Genomic DNA, 19639 nt, shown 5'->3' with positions numbered 1-19639 from the left:
GTTTAAGCCAGTCCTGGCAACCCCATTCAAAGAGGGTTGCAACCCGCTTTGGGGTCTCGACTCACAATTTGAGACCTGGTGGTTTAGAAGATTCTAGCAGGTCATCTTGAAGTTGGCTGCACTCTGTCCTCCTCCAGCTGCCTTTCACTGTCTAGCCATCTTCATTGCAGAGTGAACATATGTTGAGGTCTCTGAGGGGGAGATTAGATTTTTTTTTTAAAAGCTTAACTTTAAGAAAGGGTGGTGGAGCTGGAGTAAGCATGGTCATATTAAGTGGTATTCCCCCACTGATTCTCTTTCTCTTGTAATTAAATCTAGATTGCAAAGCCTATTGATATATCACTTTAGAACAGCGGTCCCCAACTTTTTTTTCCTCATGTCCCCACCCCACCCCACCCCACCCCGACTGCGCTCCCTCACTCCCTCCAAGCTGGGGCCAGAAGTGGGATCATGGCTCTGGGGAAGAGGGGGAACACGAACGGGGTAAGGGCCTGAGGCTGCAGGTGGGAGCAGAGCTAAGACTGGGGCCCCAGGTATGGGGCGGCATCTGGGGCCTGAGCCCAGGCTGGGAGTGGGGCTGGGTGACGCTCCCTGGATGGAATGCAAACTTGCAAGCAGGTACTGGTAGTGAATAAATACAGGATATGGCATATACAGAGTTTCACTCTGGAGTGAATGTGAGTTTGGGATTTAGTTTAGGTTTATTAACCAACATGATTCCATTTGTCTTAAAAAAGTGGACAGGCTAATCTTTAAATTCTGTAACTAACTTACAATGTACAGTTTATTCCTCCTAATTCCAGTTTCTTCCCAGAAGTTCCACTGACACTGAAAGTGCTGGCTGGCACAGGAGAATTGCCACAGTCCTTGACTTCGACACCACCCTGGGTGATGATGGCAAGCGTTTGCATCCAGTTTGCCTTGTATGTTCTGTCTTGCAAATAGAGAGGATTGTCCTTGTTTTTTTTTGCTTGATGTGCCCAGTGCAACAACAGGACAGTAAATTTAAATGGCTCAGTAAGTTTATGCAATGTTTGTATATGCAAGAAAAGTTATCTGAAATGTGCAATAGGTGACATACTCAAATGGGTGAGTGTTGGCAGATGGTTTCCATTCTTGAGAGAGAGGTGGGATGGACATCCTGGTACTGTCTTGTTAAGGGTATGCTTACGTTCATTTTGGTTAAAATGTGGTTTGCAGGGTGCTTATGCATAGGGAAGCAGGCTGTTGCTCACTGCCCTAGAAACATTCTAGAGAAGGTCAGGTGGAGGGGTTGAGCTCAGCATGTGGAATGGAGAACTATGAGCATGTGATAAACTAACTCATATATGGAAAGATTAACTCTGATTGGTTAGAGGTTCATGTTATGTAGGTTGTTATGTAAGTGCCATGTGCTCTAAAATAGCAAGGGGAAGGGCTCCTTGCTGGAGGGACACTGCCTGTTTTTTTGTACCAGGGGCTCTCCTTTTGTTCACATTGAATAAAGCCGTGTTGAATTGAAGCGAATCACATCAAATTGAATCGCATCAAAGTCCCTTGATTCTATCCAGCATCAGATTCATTGGGATCCATAAAATCCCAACAATTGCAAAGAAAATAATAACACTTCTATTTTATTCTTGTCCACATATGAGTGGCTGCTTACAAGAGGGATCGCTTTTCCTCTGTAGAAGCTGTTGTGAACACTTGGCTTACCACCCGTAATATCGCCTCTTATGGTTAAGATACTTGTTTTCTTCTGTGGGTAGCTTAGTGTGTCATACCATTTTTTTCCCCTGTGTCCTTTTCCAGGTGCCGCATCTCTACTGTGACACTTGTTCTGTCCCCATCTGCTGGGAATGCACCACGGGACCACATGTGGGTCATAACTTTCTCTACCTTCAAAGTGTCCTCCAGGATTCTGAAACCCTCACCATTCAACTGCTAGGAGATGCTCAGCAAGGGCGCCAGGATATTCAGGTAAGTCACGCATGTGACTAAGGGAATGTTCCCTTTTGTCTTCCAGCTGTGCCTGCTTCTCCAATGTCCCCTGTGTGTGAAGGGCAAAAAATTGTCCCCTATTCTCTACCTCACCCTCTCCCTTGTTGTACTTGGTGGTGTCTTTTCACTATTCAGGAAGGAACTTTCCTGTCAGCAGCAAAGCAAAGGAAATGCCAGCACACTATTCACATGCATCTTTGTCGCATCCTCCTTTCATAAATAGGGACATCAAGCTGTTTCCACGTGAGACTGTGCACAATTTGACTTGTAACTTGTAGGCTCTGTCATAACATATTCCCAGATTTGGACCTTAGCGTCCAAAATATGGGTGTTAGCATGAAAACATCCAAGCTTAGTTACCAGCTTGGACCTGGTAAAGCTGCCACCACCCAAAATATTAGAGTGTTCTGGGGCACTCTGGTCCACCCAACAACCTTCCCTGGGGACCCCAAGACCCAAATTCCTTGAGTCTTATAACAAAGGGGAATAAACCATTCCCCCCCCCCTTCTCCCTTCCAGGTGCTCCCTCCCTGGGTTCCTGTAGAGATACACAGAAGCAAGCTCCGTGAATCTAAACAGAGGGATTCCACTCTCTCTATTTCCAGTCCTGGAAAACAGAAGTACCGAGAGCTAATCTCTCTTCCCCCCTCACCCAGAGGGAATGCAAAGTCAGGCTAGTAAATCTAACACACACAGATATCCCCCTGACTTCTTCCTCCCACCAATTCCCTGGTGAGCTACAGACTCAATTCCCTGGAGTTCCCCACTAAAGAAAAACTCCAACAGGTCTTAAAAAGAAAGCTTTATGTAAAAAGAAAGAGAATTACATAAAAATGGTCTCTCTGTATTAAGGTGACAAATACAGGGTCAATTGCTTAAAAGAAATATGAATAAACAGCCTTATCCACAAAGAATACAATTTAACACATTCCAGCAACTACACACATGTAAATACAAAAAAACAAACCTATGGTCTTCCTATCTTTGTACTTACAACTTGGAAACAGAAGGTTAGAAAAGCAGGAGGCAGAAAAATCCTCTCATAACCGAGAGAGTACAGGCAGAAGACAAAAGACAAAGAACTCACACACAAACTTCCCTCCACCCAGATTTGAAAAAGTCTTGTTTCCTGATTGGTCCTCTGGTCAGATGTTTCAGGTTACTCCTTTCCAGGTAAAAGAACATTAACACTTAGCTATCTGGTTATGACACGCTCCCCAAATTGCAGACAGTGGGGAACCTCACTGGCGGCGATTTCCTCCTAGAACTTTAAAATAAACAGATTAATACAACACACACACCTTTACATATACCACTAAGTATATAACTAACAGACTTTTACATTTTAAGAACACTTTTTAACTACTGGATTCTGGGAAACTCTCACGGGAGAGTGCATCAGCTACTTTGTTAGAAGCTCCTGAAATGTGCTGAATTTCAAAATCAAAATCTTGGAGAGCTAAACTCCAACGAAGAAGTTTCTTGGTGTTCCCCTTGGCAGTATGAAGCCACTTTAGCGCAGCGTGGTCAGTTTGTAGCTGGAATCGCCGTCCCCAAACATATGGGCGTAGCTTTTCCAGGGTGTACACAATGGCATAGCATTCCTTTTCACTGACTGACCAGTAACTTTCCCTCTCAGACAGTTTCTTGCTGAGAAACACAACCGGATGGAAGTTGTGATCCGTTGCTTCCTACATGAGAACTGCTCCAATACCACGCTCAGATGCATCCGTGGTTACTAGGAATGGCTTGTCAAAGTCTGGGGCCCTGAGCACAGGGTCAGACATGAGCGTTCCCTTAAGTTGGGTAGAGGCCTTTTGACACTCATCAGTCCACTTAACTGCATTTGGCTGGGTCTTTTTGGTCAGGTCGGTCAGTGGGGCAGCGATTTGGCTGTAGTGTGGTACAAATCGCCTGTAGTACCCGGCCAAGCCTAAGAAGGATTGGACCTGTTTCTTTGACCTTGGGACAGGCCACTTTTGGATAGCATCCACCTTGGCCTGTAGGGGTTTATGGTTCCTCGACCAACCTGGTGTCCCAGATAAGTCACTCTGTTTTGGCCTATTTGACACTTTTTGGCCTTAACAGTTAGTCCGGCCTGCCTGATGCGCTCAAAGACCTTTTCCAGGTGTAGTAGGTGTTCGGGCCAGGAGTCTGAAAAAATGGCCACATCATCGAGGTAGGCAACTGCATATTCTCCCAGTCCTGCTAGTAGACCATCTACCAGCCTCTGGAAGGTGGCGGGTGCATTTCGCAGCCCGAAAGGAAGGACATTAAATTCATACACCCCCGCATGGGTGAGGAATGCTGACCTTTCCTTGGCAGGTTCATCTAGCAGTACTTGCCAGTACCCCTTGGTTAAGTCTATTGTAGAGATGAACTGGGCACGTCCCAACTTCTCCAATAGCTCATCGGTTCATGGCATTGGATATTTGTCTGGACGAATTACCGCATTTAGCTTACGGTAGTCCATGCAAAAGCGTATTTCCCCATCTGGTTTGGGTACCAGAACCACTGGAGATGCCCATGCACTGGTAGATGAGCGGATTATACCCATCTGTAGCATGTTCTGGATCTCCCGTTCTATAGCAGCTTGGGCATGAGGAGACACCCGGTAGGGTGGGGTTCTAATTGGGTGAGCATTACCTGTGTCAATGGAGTGGTATGCCCGTTCAGTCCGTCCTGGGGTGGCTGAGAACAATGGGGTGAAGCTAGTGCACAGCTCCTTGATTTGTCGCCGCTGCAGACGTTCCAGGATGGTTGAGAGGTTCACCTCTTCCACGCCACCGTCTTTTTCCCTTCGTAGTAGACACCGTCAGGCCACTCAGCATTATCTCCCTGGACTGTAAACTGACAAACCTGTAAGTCTCTGGAATAGAAAGGCTTGAGAGAATTAACATGGTACGCTCTGGGCTTTAGTGAGGAATTGGGAAATGCTATGAGGTAGTTCACAGTTCCCAGGCGCTCTTGGACCGTGAATGGCCCTTCCCATGATGCTTCCATCTTATCGGCCTGTTGCGCCTTCAAGACCATAACCTGGTCTCCTACGTTGAAGGAACGTTCTCTGGTATGTTTGTCATACCAGGCCTTTTGCTCTTCCTGAGCATCCTTTAGGTTCTCTTTAGCAAGGGCTAAAGAGTGTCGGAGGGTGTTTTGTAGGTTGCTTACAAAGTCCAGAATGTTAGTCCCTGGAGAAAGCGTAAACCCTTCCCATTGCTGCTTCACCAACTGTAATGGCCCCTTAACCTTGTGACCATACACGTTCAAACGGTGAAAACCCTAAACTGGGATGTGGTACAGCCCTGTAGGCAAACAGCAACTGCTGCAACACTAGGTCCCAATTATTGGAGTGTTCGTGGACGAATTTACGTATCATGGCCCCCAAAGTTCCATTAAACCTTTCCACCAGGCCATTGGTTTGATGGTGGTACGGGGTGGCATCCAAGTGGTTCACCTCATGAGTTTCCCACAGTTCTTTCATGGTCCCTGCCAGGAAATTAGATCCTGAATCTGTAAGAATGTCGGAGGGCCAACCTACCCTGGCAAAAATGTCTGTTAGGGCCAGGCACACAGTGTTAGTCCTGGTGTTGCCTAGAGCTACTGCTTCGGGCCATCGGGTAGCAAAGTCCACGAAAGTCAGTACGTACTGCTTTCCTCTGGGTGTCCTCTGGGAAAGGACCCAGAATATCAACAGCTACTCGCTGAAATGGGACCTCAATTATGGGGAGTGGCTGGAGAGGGGCCTTGACCTGGTCTTGGGGTTTTCCCACTCTTTGGCATACTTCACAAGACCGGACATACTTGGCAACGTCCTTGCCCATCCCCTCCCAGTGGAAGGACTTCCCCAACCGGTCCTTGGTTCTGTTCACCCCAGCATGGCCACTGGGATGATCATGGGCTAAGCTTAAGAGCTTCCCCCGGTACTTAGCTGGAACCACCAACTGTTTTTGCGGCTGCCATTCTTCCCAGTGTCCACCAGAAAGAATCTCCTTGTATAAAAGTCCTTGGTCTATAGCAAACTGGGATCGATTAGAAGAACTGAGAGGCGGTGGGGTGCTCCGTGCCGCCGCCAATGCTTTCTGCGGGCTGTCATCTGCGTCCTGCTCAGTCTGGAACTGTTCCCTTGAGGCTAGGGTCACCAGTTCTTCCTCACCCTGTGGACTTGGGCTTGGTCCCTCTGGAAGCGATGTAGCTGATGGGGTTGTTTCCGTTGCTGGTGAACCACTCTCTGCTGGTGCACCTGAGGTTATTTCAGGCTCTGGCTGAGCCTTTTGGGTATGGCTATCTGTTGCTTCTGCCAGTTTTGGCTCGCTGGCGCCCTCTGGCGTTGAGTTTGAAGATGTGGTTGCAATTGCTGGTGCTGGTTGCTGTTCCAATTCCGGGCCTGGGACTGGAGGTGCTGTGGCTGTTTCAGTGGTTGGCATGGAATCTGTGTCCACTACCTCTGTCTGGGTCTCTGGTAACACCGACGGGGCGTCTGTGGACGGCTCAGGATCAGAAATGGGTCTAGAAGCTTGCCTGGCTTGGCTGCGTGTAACCATTTCCACTCTCTTGGCCCACTTCACCTGGTTGGCCAAGTCTTCCCCCAGTAGCATGGGGATGGAATAATTGTCATAGACTGCAAAAGTCCACATTCCTGACCAGCCTTTGTACTAGACAGGCAGTTCAGCTGTAGGCAAGTCTACAGCTTGTGACACGAAGGGGTAAATTGTCACTTGGGCCTTTGGGTTGATGAATTTGGGGTCTACGAAGCATTGGTGGATAGCTGACACTTGTGCCCCCGTGTCTCTCCACGCAGTAACCTTCTTTCCGTCCACTCTCAAATTTTCCCTTCGCTCGAAGGGTATTTGAGAGGCATCTGGGCCTGGGGATCTTTTGGGTGTTGGTGGTGTAATGAACTGCACTCGGTTGGCGGTCTTTGGGCAGTTGGCCTTGATATGTCCCAGTTCATTACACTTGAAGCATCTTCCATCTGACTGGTCACTGGGTCGAGGTGAGTTACTAGAGACTGGTGAGGTGGAAGAATAGTGTGTCTGTGGCTTTACTTGGGTTCTGGGTGGGGTTTTTGGCTGCCCTCGGTTGTAGGATTTATGGTCGGTGTGCCTTCTGGGGTATTTGTTCCCCTTGACAGTAGCTTTCTTGCTTTCTGCCACTTCCATCCATCTGGCTCCAATCTCCCCCGCCTCGGTGAGATTTTTGGGTTTTCCATCTTGTATGTACCGTGTTATGTCCTCAGGAACACCATCCAAGAACTGCTCCATTTGTTTGAGGAGGTGCAGTTCTTCCAAGAATTTAACATTGTGTCCTGATATCCAGGCCTCATAATTTTTCCCAACGTAGTAGGCGTGTTTGGGAAATGACACATCTGGTTTCCACTTTTGGGTTCTGAAACTCCGACGGGCATGATCCGGGGTTATCCCCATTCTGTATCTGGTCTTGGTTTGAAAAAGTTTATAGTCGTTCATTTGCTCCTTAGGCATTTCAGCCGCCACCTCTGCTAAAGGTCCACTGAACTGTGGTCTCAATTCTACCATATACTGGTCTTCAGAGATGCTGTACCCAAGACAGGCTCTTTCAAAATTTTCCAAGAAGGCCTCAGTGTCATCACCTGCCTTGTAGGTGGGAAATTTCTTGGGATGTGGAACCATAATTGGTGAAGGGTTGTTAGGATTGGCTGGAGCCTGTTGCTTAGCCTTTTCTAATTCTAGGGTCTGGCGGTGGGCCTCCCTCTGGAATTCTGTCTGTCTTCTGTGGGCTGCATCTTCTTCTTCTTGTTTCCTTCTGTGAGCCACCTCTTCTTCTTCTTGTTGTTTTCTTTTGTAGGCTGCCCCTTCCTTGGCTAGTTCTGCATTAATTAGTTCTATCCGTTTCTTATGTTCATTTTCTTTGTCTATGGCTTGTTGCCTTGCTCGCTCCTGCCTTAGGCTCTCCTTGGAACTCATGTTTTCTGCTTTCTTGTGCTGAGGCGCCCTCTGGTGTTTATTGTCTGAACGGCAGCTTCTCTGTTGCCTCCTGGGGTCTGCCCTAGCAACAGTGCCTTTTTCCCTTTCTTCCTCTAGCTAATCTTTTCAATGTAAAGTAAACCAGAAAAAACACTGTATTTGCATGTGTATTGCTGGATACTTGTCTCACAATGGGAGTGCTATTGTGTGACAAAAGACCCGTAATAGTTCCTTAATGGTTCCCTGCTTAATATGCAAGCCAGAAACTGCAAGAGAGAGCAGAGAAAAAAAAATTCTCTCTGGCTCCTATTAAAACCAAACTGTTTCTCTCTGCTTAAAAGCCCCTAGCAGAGAAAAGAAAAATATAATATTCCTACTGGCTTCTGGATTCTATCTTTCCCACAAACGCTGCCACCATGTCATAACATATTCCCAGATTTGGACCTTAGTGTCCAAAATATGGATGTTAGCATGAAAATGTCCAAGCTTAGTTACCAGCTTGGATCTGGTAAAGCTGCCACCACCCAAAAATTTAGAGTGTTTTGGGACACTCTGGTCCCCCCAACAACCTTCCCTGGGGACCCCAAGACCCAAATTCCTTGAGTCTTATAACAAAGGGGAATAAACCATTCCCCCCCCCCCTTCTCCCTTCCAGGTGTTCCCTCCCTGGGTTCCTGTAGAGATACACAGAAGCAAGCTCCGTGAATCTAAACAGAGGGATTCCACCCTCTCTATTTCCAGTCCTGGAAAACAGAAGTACTGAGAGCTAATCTCTCTTCCCCCCTCACCCAGAGGGAATGCAAAGTCAGGCTAGTAAATCTAACACACACAGATATCCCCCTGACTTCTTCCTCCCACCAATTCCCTGGTGAGCTACAGACTCAATTCCCTGGAGTTCCCCACTAAAGAAAAACTCCAACAGGTCTTAAAAAGAAAGCTTTATGTAAAAAGAAAGAGAATTACATAAAAATGGTCTCTCTGTATTAAGGTGACAAATACAGGGTCAATTGCTTAAAAGAAATATGAATAAACAGCCTTATCCACAAAGAATACAATTTAACACATTCCAGCAACTACACACATGTAAATACAAAAAAACAAACCTATGGTCTTCCTATCTTTGTACTTACAACTTGGAAACAGAAGATTAGAAAAGCAGGAGGCAGAAAAATCCTCTCATAACCGAGAGAGTACAGGCAGAAGACAAAAGACAAAGAACTCACACACAAACTTCCCTCCACCCAGATTTGAAAAAGTCTTGTTTCCTGATTAGTCCTCTGGTCAGGTGTTTCAGGTTACTTCTTTCCAGGTAAAAGAACATTAACCCTTAGCTATCTGTTTAAGACAGGCTCAAAGTTCAGCTCTTTTAGAGCTATCTTGTTTTGGAGGTGGCACATGCCTCATTGCTGCTGTATAGCTGCCAGCAACTATCTGCAGCTTTTCAGAACAGAGACTGTCTCTTAGTATGGCTCTGACCAGTGCCAGCACAATGGGTCCCCAAGCATGGTTGGGAGTTTTGGGCAGTGCCACATGACAAGTATTAAGCGTCAGCTACTTGGATTAGAATGATCAGAATAGGAACGCGGATGAATTTAAGCAGAGTGTGCGTGAAGGCATTTCTGCATTCAAGGATCATAAAGCATTTTGTAAGAAAGGTGGAATGCAGCAGCGCACAACAAATCTAAATACGAGAGAAGGATGTAAGAAAATTACCGTGCCCCTTCAAACTGCAGGAAGCGTTTTGGTAGGCAGAAAGGAATTTGACCAGATACACAGGTAAGGACCCAGTTCAGCTATCCTTACTCTCTCTGCGTAGTACCTGACTCTGCAGATAATCCTGCTGATGTCAGTAGAACTTCTTGCCAAGTAAAGGACTAGTCAGCGTGAGACACATGACAGAATCAGGCCCTAAACTACTATCTTCTCCTGAGCTGTAATAAGTAACACATCACTTATACAGCACTGCCCACTTTTAAAGCTCTTCAAATATTAATCTCATAACACAGTTGTAGGCAGTTTAGCCAAACTCAAACATTTAAAAGTCCTAAATCAGGCCTTAAACCAGATCTTAATAAACCAGACTCTCAGTACAATCAAGAGATTCAGCAATTCTTGGTAGATGTTTTTTATTTGCCCCATCTTACAGATGGTGATACCGAGGCTCTGAGGATAGGTTGAATTTTTCAAAGATGGTCTCCATTTAAATGCTTAACTTTAGACATCTAGAACATCATTATCAGAGGTGCTGAAAACCTACAGTGTGTAAGTGAGACTTCAGTTGGAAATGTTGATGCTCAGGACCCTCTGAAAATCAGTCCCTGGATTTTTGCCATTGAGCATCTGAAATCCTCAAAGCACTAACTTTTATGAATGCCATGAATTAGTAGCAGAGCTGGGATTATCATTTTATATTCTACTTCCAAGTCTCGGGCCTTTGCAGTAATCCTGCTGTATTTCCTTCTGGAGATCACTGCTCTTGCCTAAGATATCGGGGGAGAGAAGCTTAATAGTTTCCCAAAAATATACAAAAGGTGGCCAGGACCTGGGCAGTGTGAGTGCCACTAAAAATCAGCTCACGTGCTGCCTTCAGCACACGTGCCATACGTTGCCTACCCCTGGCCTAGGCAATCCCTGAGGCCTGGTCCACACTATGCTGTTAAACTGATTTTAACAGTGTTAAATCAATTTAACGCTGTACCCGTCCACAGTACAATGCACTTTAAATCGATTTAAAGGGCTCTTAAAATCGATTTCTGTACTCCTTCCCAACGAGAGGAGTAACACTAAAATCGGTATTAACATATCGATTTAGGGTTAGTGTGGCCGCAAATCAAAGTTATTGGCCGGATAGTTATAGTGATAGCTACCCACAGTGCAACGCTCCGGAAATCGATGCTAGCCTCGGACCATGGACGCACACCGCCAAATTAATGTGCCTAGTGTGGACGCGTGCAATCGACTTTATAATATCTGTTTAATAAAACTGGTTTAAGTTAATTCGAAATTATCCTGTAGTGTAGACGTGCCCTCAGTTGCCTTTACTGTGGTGTTTTACAGTAACAGGCCTGGGTCATTAGCAGAACGCAGAGGTGGTAGGCAGGGCCATTAGGGCAATGCCTTTTTGTCTTACTGAAATAAATTGAGGGGATTGCCTGTTGGCAAAGTAATAAGTAGCACCCAGATGGGATGGAACCTGACCACCTAACACTTAAGAATTTGAAAGGAATCTAGAAATACCAAAAGCAAAACAGATCAGTCTCCCCATCCCCCTTTCTCCAACTCACCAGTGAGTCTGGAAGGCCACCCTAAATCTTTACATGCTTATCTTGCATTAGTAGGACTGTAATGGTTGAGAGGCGTGGAACAATACACTAGTTGGTGGGGTTCAGGGGGAGAAAGGGATTTATTTATTAGCTGGCATTGATGTCTTAGGTCTGCGGACATAAATTTTAAATCTGAAAACTCTAGAATGCTGCCGCCAATGCCCTGATGGAATAAAATGAGACTGATTTTTCAGGACAGTATTGTCCAGTACAGTTGCTAACTGTTTTTCAGTTTGATATAACACACCAGTAATTATAATTTGCTAAAGAATTGTCTGCACCACCGCTGCTGCTGCTGAACCGATTTGAGTGCTAATGTAGGCAGACAGCATTTGTTCACCAGCCTTGCTGCCTAGACCTACTCTGAGCTGCATCAAATGACAAAGGGATGAAAATATTGGTGCCTTGTCACATCTAGTATTAAGCTAGTGACTATGTAAGAAACGGGCCTTTAGTTTTAAGTTTTCAGATGCCACGGGCTTGTATGTGCACTGTAAAAGGGGCCTGAAAACAATAGCGCTAAACTTTATTGTCGGCCAGCCTGTATTTGGTCCCAAATACAACTTTTTTGGCAAACCGGAGTGCCTTATAAAGTCTAGAACAAATAGAAACATGTCAACAATTTACAAATAAATCCACTTAACCATTTGTTTTTTAACTATCATCTCCATGCACTGAGAACCTGAAACTGACACTGATTTCGGCAGTGAAACTGGCTTGGTTTTTTCATTGCCCAAGCTGAAAGAAATGTAAAACTGTAAACACCATAAATAGTGTCACGTCAAACAAGTTTACTCAAATCACTTTTAGAGTTAAGATTTTATTTATAAAAGTGGTAGAAATGTTTGTTTACCACACATGATTTTCGGTTGATTGAATTCCTTGAATTAAAATTTTGGGGTGGGAGGAGTGTCAGGAAAAATGAATGTTGCTTATGCTGGCATTTCTGCAAATTGCTCATGGCGAAACATTTTTGGGAAAAGCTTATATATAAAAAATGCAAACCAAAGTTGTCTGCTTTCTGGTCTAAAAATGGAGGTTTGTTGCTATTTCTAGTCTGCCAATTTTCTTGCCTTTTAGCCTTATTTCCATCAAAACTCCTTGTTTTTGTTTTAGTCTCCTTTCCTTCAGCTCCCCTCCCAACTCAGAACAATTCCTCTCCCCCATTTTTTCCCCTATCTGGGTGGTCTCTGGCCTAGTCTATGTTGAAAACTTGAAACTGCTGAACTAGGTCGATTTTTAGGAATAGTCTTTAGTTTAAACCCCGTAAATGTTGAGCAGAGAGAAACTGATACACATCTGGGTGGTCAGTTTTTACTCTGGGGAATATCACTGGATAGGAGTTGGAGTAGGAACACACTGTGGAAGCAGTGCAAACATCCCAAATGCCAGCAAAGCATTGGAGCTTTCAGTTTTACCTTAATTTGACAAAGTATTCAAAGCCAAAACAAACCCAGAAACACAACTTGTCACTAGTTGCTATATAAAGCATCTTTGCTATTTTAACCCATCTCTTTTAGCCTCAGGCCTTACCGCTTGCAAATTAGATTTAAACTCAAAAAGGTGCCTTCTTTCACACTGTCTCCCATTGTTCCCAATAGTGATGGTACCAAAGTTCACTCACTAAGGGCTTGTCTACACTGGCACTGTCATAAGTCTCACCCCCACTCTGAACTTTAGGCTACAGATGTGGGGACCTGCATGAACACATCTAAGCTTAACTACCAGCTTAGGTCTGGACTCGCTGCTACCATCCAGATGTCTGAGTCATCTGGAAAGCTGTCTTCCCCTCAAAAAACCTTCCCCTCCCTGGTAGCCTTGAGAGACCCCCCCCCCATCCCTGGTGAGTCCAGATCCAATTCCCTTGGATCTGAAAAACAAGGAAGAATTACTCCTTCCCCCTCCCTTTTTCCCCCCACCAGTACCTGGTGAGTCTAGATCAAATTCCCTTGGATCTAAAAAACGGGAAAAAAATCAATCAGGTTCTTAAAAATAAGGCTTTTAATTAAAGAAAAGAAAAGGAAAAGGAAAAGGAAAAAAATCTCTGGAAGACGAGCACACAAGTCGATCTCACAGACAACAGATTTAAAACCCAGGATGTTCCCCTGGGCAAAAAACCTTAGTACACACAAGAATACCCAAGTTTGATTATTCCTCTAATTGCACAAAGGCAAGTTACAAAAGATAATAAATTTACTACTCTGATAAGAGGCAGGTTCCTTGATCTTTTTTTCACTCTGGCTGAAACTGAAACTGACCAAAACAAAGGAAAATTTCCTCCTTCCTTTTGAAACATCTTGTTCCTCTGGTCAGGTGTCAGCTAGGCTGTGTGAACTTCTTAACCCTTTGCAGGTAAGGTGGAGGGTACATATCTGTAGTTCACAGAATAAACACATTACAGGGGCTGTTGTTGTAATCCTCCCTAAAACAAGCATTACTAATTCAGGAAATTCAAAGTTACAGTTAAGGTGTAAATTTAAAAGAAATGCAGACATATTAAAATTTGGAAATGCTGTAGTAAAGGCACTTAGAAAATGTTGTGACCATGAGTCAAAAATGAAAAATGTTTTTTTAGAAACCAGTTGAATTTAATCCAGACCAGCGAATACCATAATTATACTAATGATAATTGTAGATTTGTTTTGCATCGTGTCGTCATAGGCTAGAATTGAAGTTACTTGCAAATGCACAGTTAAGATACCTATACCGTAACATGTTTGGATTCCTTCCAAGTTTCCTGGTCTTGCAATGCTTTTTGTGGTGATAATTGTGACATCCCTGTAAGGATTTTACTTTTGAATTACTGATCCGTACTTTCAACCTTAACTCTATTTAATGTATTTTTAATATTCATAGATAACATCTACATTAGCCAGATCCTTGACTTATATGAACTGGTATAGCTACATTAATTTCAGTGGAGCTGTGCAGATTTACAACAGCGGAATATCTGGCTCTTGAGTGTCACATATGATTCAAAAGGGACTGGAGCAAGTCCCCGTCTTGAAAGATGCAAATAGTTTTCATGTAGTTTGTCAGTGGGATTATCAGGTAATCCTTTTATGTAGATTTTAAATGGCATATCCCTGTCAAATCTTGGAACAATAGAGAAAGACTGGTTCTAAAAAGTCAGTCATTTTTATGCAGCTGATTTAAGAAAATCAAGATGGAACTGTTTTTTGGAAATATATGTCAGCATTTGGCCCAGTTTCTAGCTTCTAGTATATTGATCGGAGAGAAGTAACAACTTGGTGCAGCATAATCGCCATATTTGGGGTCGGGCAAGAATTTTCCTCCAGGGCAGATTGGCAGAGGCCCTGGAGGTTTTTCGCCTTCCTCTGCAGCATGAGGCACAAGTCACTTGCTGGTGGATTCTCTGCAGCTTGAGGTCTTCAAACCACAATTTGAAGACTTCAATAACTCAGGCATAGGTTAGGGGTTTGTTATAGAAGTGGATGGATAGGGTTCTGTGGCCTGCTTTGTGCAGGGGGTTGGACTAGATGATCATAATTGTCCCTTCTGACCCTGGAATCTATGAGTCTATGAGTCTATAATTTGTTATAGCATTTTATAGTGATTGGATACTGTTTTCTTCATACATTCATCTTGCCTCCTAAAGAGTGGAAAACAGATGTGCTCTGAGCTGCATGTTTGAATAATCCTAACTGTACACAACACACAGTTCATAAACAGCTCTCTAATGTTCCTTTTGTCTTTAAAGAAACGCACCTCTTTTACTTTGAGTGTCAATCAGTTTCCAGTTTCTTCCGCCATCCAGCTGTGGCACCCTTGCCTTTATAGCACGGTGAATGTAACTGATAACACCCCTTTAATATCAAGACATCTCTGAAGGCCTAGTCCCATGGTCTCTGGAGTCCCACAGTAGTAGCCTGTCTCCTATTACATTGCAGAATGCACTTCCTCAGTGTATGCAATCCAATCAGAAGATGAACTTCTCGGCTAGAGCCTAGAGTGTCCTTGAATCCCTCTGTCATAACTATAAAGGGAAGGGAACGGCTCTCCTGTGTACAATACTGTAAAATCCCTCATGGCCAGAGACACCAAAATCCTTTTACCTGTAAAGGGTTAAGAAGCTCAGTAAACCTGGCTGACACCTGACCCAAAGGACCAGTAAGGGGACAAGATACTTTCAAATCTTGGTGGGGGGAAGGTTTTTGTTCGTGCTCTTTGTTTTGGGGGTTGTTCGCTCTTGGGGCTAAGAGGGACCAGACATCAATCCATGCTCTCTAAATCTTTCTGAACCAGTCTCTCATATTTCAAACTTGTAAGTAACAGCCAGGGAAGGCGGGTTAGTTTTATTTTTGTTTTCTCAACTTGTAAATGTTCCTTTTTGCTGAGAGGATTTTACCTCTGTTTGCTGTAACTTTGAACCTAAGGCTAGAGGGGGTTCCTCTGGGCTCTTTGAATCTGATTACCCTGTAAAGTTATTTTCCACCCTGATTTTACAGAGATGATTTTTACTGTTTGGATCTGGGCTCACCAGGAATTGGTGGGGGAAAGGAGGGCGGATGGTTAAATTCTCCTTGTGTTAAGATCCAAGGGGTTGGATCAGCGTTCACCAGGAACTTGGTGAAGAAGTCTCTCAAGACTATCCAGAAAAGGGAGCTAGTGTTTGAGAGTTTTCCAGATAACTCAGAAATCTGGATGTTGGCAGCGAGACCCGATCTAGGCTGGTAGTTAAGCTTAGAGGCGTTCATGCAGGTCCCCACATCTGTACCTTAAAGTTCAGAGTGGGGAAGGAACCTTGACAGCCTCTAATCCCCGTTTACTGTTCCCCCTTTTTGTGGCAGCTCCACTCTGGCTATGGAGTATAGGAACTGGTTGAGCAGGTCTGGATCTGTTGTCTCACCTTGAAATGGAATGTTTGATTCAAGTAATACACATTGGTCTCCTGAGCCCAGATCCTGCCTCTCACTATGTTTGTATATGCCGGGGTGTTTGTGTAGCACAAGTGCTCTGAAAATATCAAATGTTGTCTGTGTAAGTACTGTACTAAGTAATTATGCCAATTAATAATAAAGTGAAAAATTGTATATCCTCTTAAAAGCTCCCAGGTACTTGGAGAATAAAGACTGTCCCAATAGAAGCAATTGCAGTATATATAATATGTGCTTTGAAATCTGAAAGTATGAACAGTACAGTATGCCCGACTTTTCCTCTGCTACTAGATTTCTCTACACTTTGCACAGTTGCTACTATGCAAGTGATTTTGTGTCCAATCAGAGAGCTGGCAGGGCAGCAATAGCCCAGTGATTGGCAGTGTTTCAGCGCTACAGCCATCCTTCATTGAGACCAGGGGTAGGCAACTTATGGCATGCGTGCCGAAGATGGCACTTGAGCTGATTTTCAGTGCACTCACACTGCCTGGATCCTGGCCACCGGTCTGGGGGACTCTGCGTTTTAATTTAATTTTAAATGAAGCTTCTTAAACATTTTAAGAAAAACCTTATTTACTTTACATACAACAATAGTTTAGTTATATATTATAGACTTATAGAAAGAGATCTTCTAAAAACGTTAAAATGTATGACTGGCACACAAAACCTTAAATTAAGTGACTAAATGAAGAGTCAGCACACCACTTTTGAAAGGTTGCCAACCCCTGATTGAGACTATTCTCACTTCCACACACAGCTTGGGTTTTGGAGTGACTACTTTTGACACTTGCACATGATTTATTTGTATGTGGTATATTTTAAGGTTCAGGCGATGAAAACAGGAATAAAAAGACAACAGAAGCTGAGGCAGGTCAAATATTGAAAGACCAGTCTTTGAGCACTACATTTTCATCTTCTAGGTAGGTCACTCCAAAAGAACTAGAAACAATCAATAAATAATATGACTCGGTAAACATCATTTTGGGGCTCTCTATAGGAGCATATGTGTTCTATGGATCAATATCCAACCACAAATGGAGCCTATTCTTTTGTGTCCTTGACAGTAGAGTATTCCTGAGGTAATTACTGAAAACCAAGCTGATAAAATGGATGCCTGAACCAAAGACAGATTTAAAAATGGACTGAACTGTGATTTCTAGAGAAGATGGAAGTGTCAAAACAGTGGATAGCAGAATTTGGAAGTCTATGGAGAGCTAGGAGTGTTCGCTTCAGATAGAGTTAAAATGATTTCTTCTTGAACTGGATAATTAGATTACAAAATCAGCCTTGATTGTGTGGAGGATTCATTTTGTCTTGGATTTGTTCCTTGACTGTCTTGAGGAAAGGTAACCTATTGGAGGAAAATACAAAGATCCACATTTATCTAAATTATACACTGTGTTTAAGCAGCAGCAACAACAACAACAACAACAACAACAAAACCCACAAGGCTCCTAGCAGTATTAAAGTGACAGTTTAAAAAATGAGATTTCTTCTTGTTGTGGCTGGAGAACTCGAGTTCAGTTTCAGAAGCTGTCACCTTTTCACTGCAGCAAAGGAAGCTGATAAGTATTTAGATTACTTGGCCAATGGTGGGTGAGGTGGAAGATGAGCAATTCATTTTGCACACCTCAGACTGGGACTGAATTAATCTGGGTCTACCTCCATAGCTTCACGGGAGAGTTACGGATGCCTTCTGCTAAGCACCTACTTTTAGATCCTCTTTAGTTTTATTGTTTGTTTAAATGTAAAACTGGAATCATCTTCTTCTGAACTGTATTCATTTGGCCAACACAGCTTACAAGTGCGCTGGTTCTTAGTTCTCAGAGGCCATTTGGAAGGCTGTCTAAAGCAGACTCCTAAAAGAAAGTAAAACTTTCTTCTCATCTAACCCACATATTCCCGCTCTTTCATTGATGGGGACCTCTGTCTTGCTTCTGTGGGAGAGCTCACACACTAGCAGACTGTGATTACAGGAATAAAAATGGGCTGCTCCCATCTCCATGCATCTTTCTCAGAATCCTCCTCATCACTCCATTCTCTCTGAGGCTGCAGTTCTCTGACCTAATCTACTGAGCCACAGAATCTCCACTGTTCCTACAACACAGAATATTTGTTAATTTGTTCCAAGTTATCCAGGCTTTGAGAGACCAAATTTAGGTGCCTGGAACTTTAATACCCCCCCCCCCCGCCCGTTTTGTTTTGGTTTTGTTTTCTGTTTCCTTTTTAATGTAACTTCCTCTCTGCTCTTATCAAGGAGATCTTCTACCAGTCAGGAATATTGCTCCCCTTGTCTTAAATTTAGATGTTACCCATACTTACAAGCAGATTATAGATTCTAGCATGACATTCTTTTACTGAAAATGATGTTCTTAAAAGTTTGTAACCCAAGTCAGATTTGATCCAGATGTCCTAAGATTCTATAAACATCTTTCCTACCAGCCCATCCGATGACCGTTACCACAAGACTCTCTATATCTAGTTTGAAGCCCTTACTAGCTAGATAGCTACTGTGGCAAATTGCCGGTACTGTTATGCTGGGTCTTGCGCTTTCTCTTCTTTGGGGAAGGTTCAGGGCGTCATTGCTTGCCTCTGAATCGATATTTTAATTACCCCACTAGTGTCCGTGAGGAGAGGAGTGGAGAGGGAGGGACCTGGGCCCGCCCTCTTCTCCAGGTCCCAACCCAGGGGCTCTGAGGTTTGTGGTGAACCACCTGAACTAGCGGTTCCTTCCCCTGGGCTACTTCCCTCTCCTGCCCTTCAGTTTGTGAAGGGGCTTCTTGCTCTCCTTCTACACAAGCCAGGTACCCCTTACCTAGGGTTTTTTTGGATTTCTCAGCCCACCGCAGCACTCCTCCAAACTTTCCTTTTGGTCTCTCTTCAAAACTGTTCTCTGCTCCAACTCCTTCAAACTACTCTCTGCTCCAACCAAACCTTCCTGCTCCAACTCCCACACTGTCTGACTGAAGCAGGGGGGTTTTATCACATGACTGACTGCTGATCCTCTGATTGGCTTCAGGTGCTCTAATTGGCTTCAGGTGCTCTAGTTAATCTATAGCAAACCTTCCTCCCCTTGCAGGAATAAGGCTTCCTGCTAACACTCTCCTGCTGCTCTCTGGCCATGCTGTATCACATATTGCCCCACCCTGCTCAACACCAAGGGGTTGGGCTACTTGGGACGAGAGGCAGTGCCGTCGCGATAGGCCATCAGCATTGCCATGTTGGTTTCCAGCTCCATGCTGGACCTGAAAATGGAAAGGCTGCAGAGAGAGGAACCATCTTGTCACTCTGGCTTTCCTCTCCTTGTTCCTGTGCATCCACTGGAGCGGGGCGTGGTCTGTCACAAGGGTAAACCACCGCCCCAGGAGATAGTAGCGGAGAGTCTCCATAGCCCATTTTATCACCAGACATTCCCTTTCGACAACAGCGTACTTTTGTTCCCTGGGGAGGAGCTTCTGGCTGAGGTACAAGATGGGGTGCTTCTCCTCCCCTACAA

At 44.3% G+C, this 19639-nt stretch overlaps 1 protein-coding gene across 1 annotated transcript in view; it reads left to right on the top strand.

Moving 5' to 3' along the window:
- The window catches only part of LOC127033612 (E3 ubiquitin-protein ligase TRIM71-like), a 39461-nt gene that overhangs the window by 5541 nt on the left and 14281 nt on the right, over positions 1 to 19639 (top strand). The window contains exon 2 of the mRNA XM_050921584.1: positions 1792 to 1959. Coding sequence (XP_050777541.1) covers positions 1792 to 1959 — 168 coding nt within the window. The remainder of the gene's footprint in view (positions 1 to 1791; positions 1960 to 19639) is intronic.

The sequence above is a fragment of the Gopherus flavomarginatus genome, chromosome 13, assembly GCF_025201925.1.
Source record: "Gopherus flavomarginatus isolate rGopFla2 chromosome 13, rGopFla2.mat.asm, whole genome shotgun sequence".
NCBI lineage: Eukaryota > Metazoa > Chordata > Testudines > Testudinidae > Gopherus > Gopherus flavomarginatus.
This window is presented reverse-complemented; position numbering and strand designations above follow the sequence as displayed.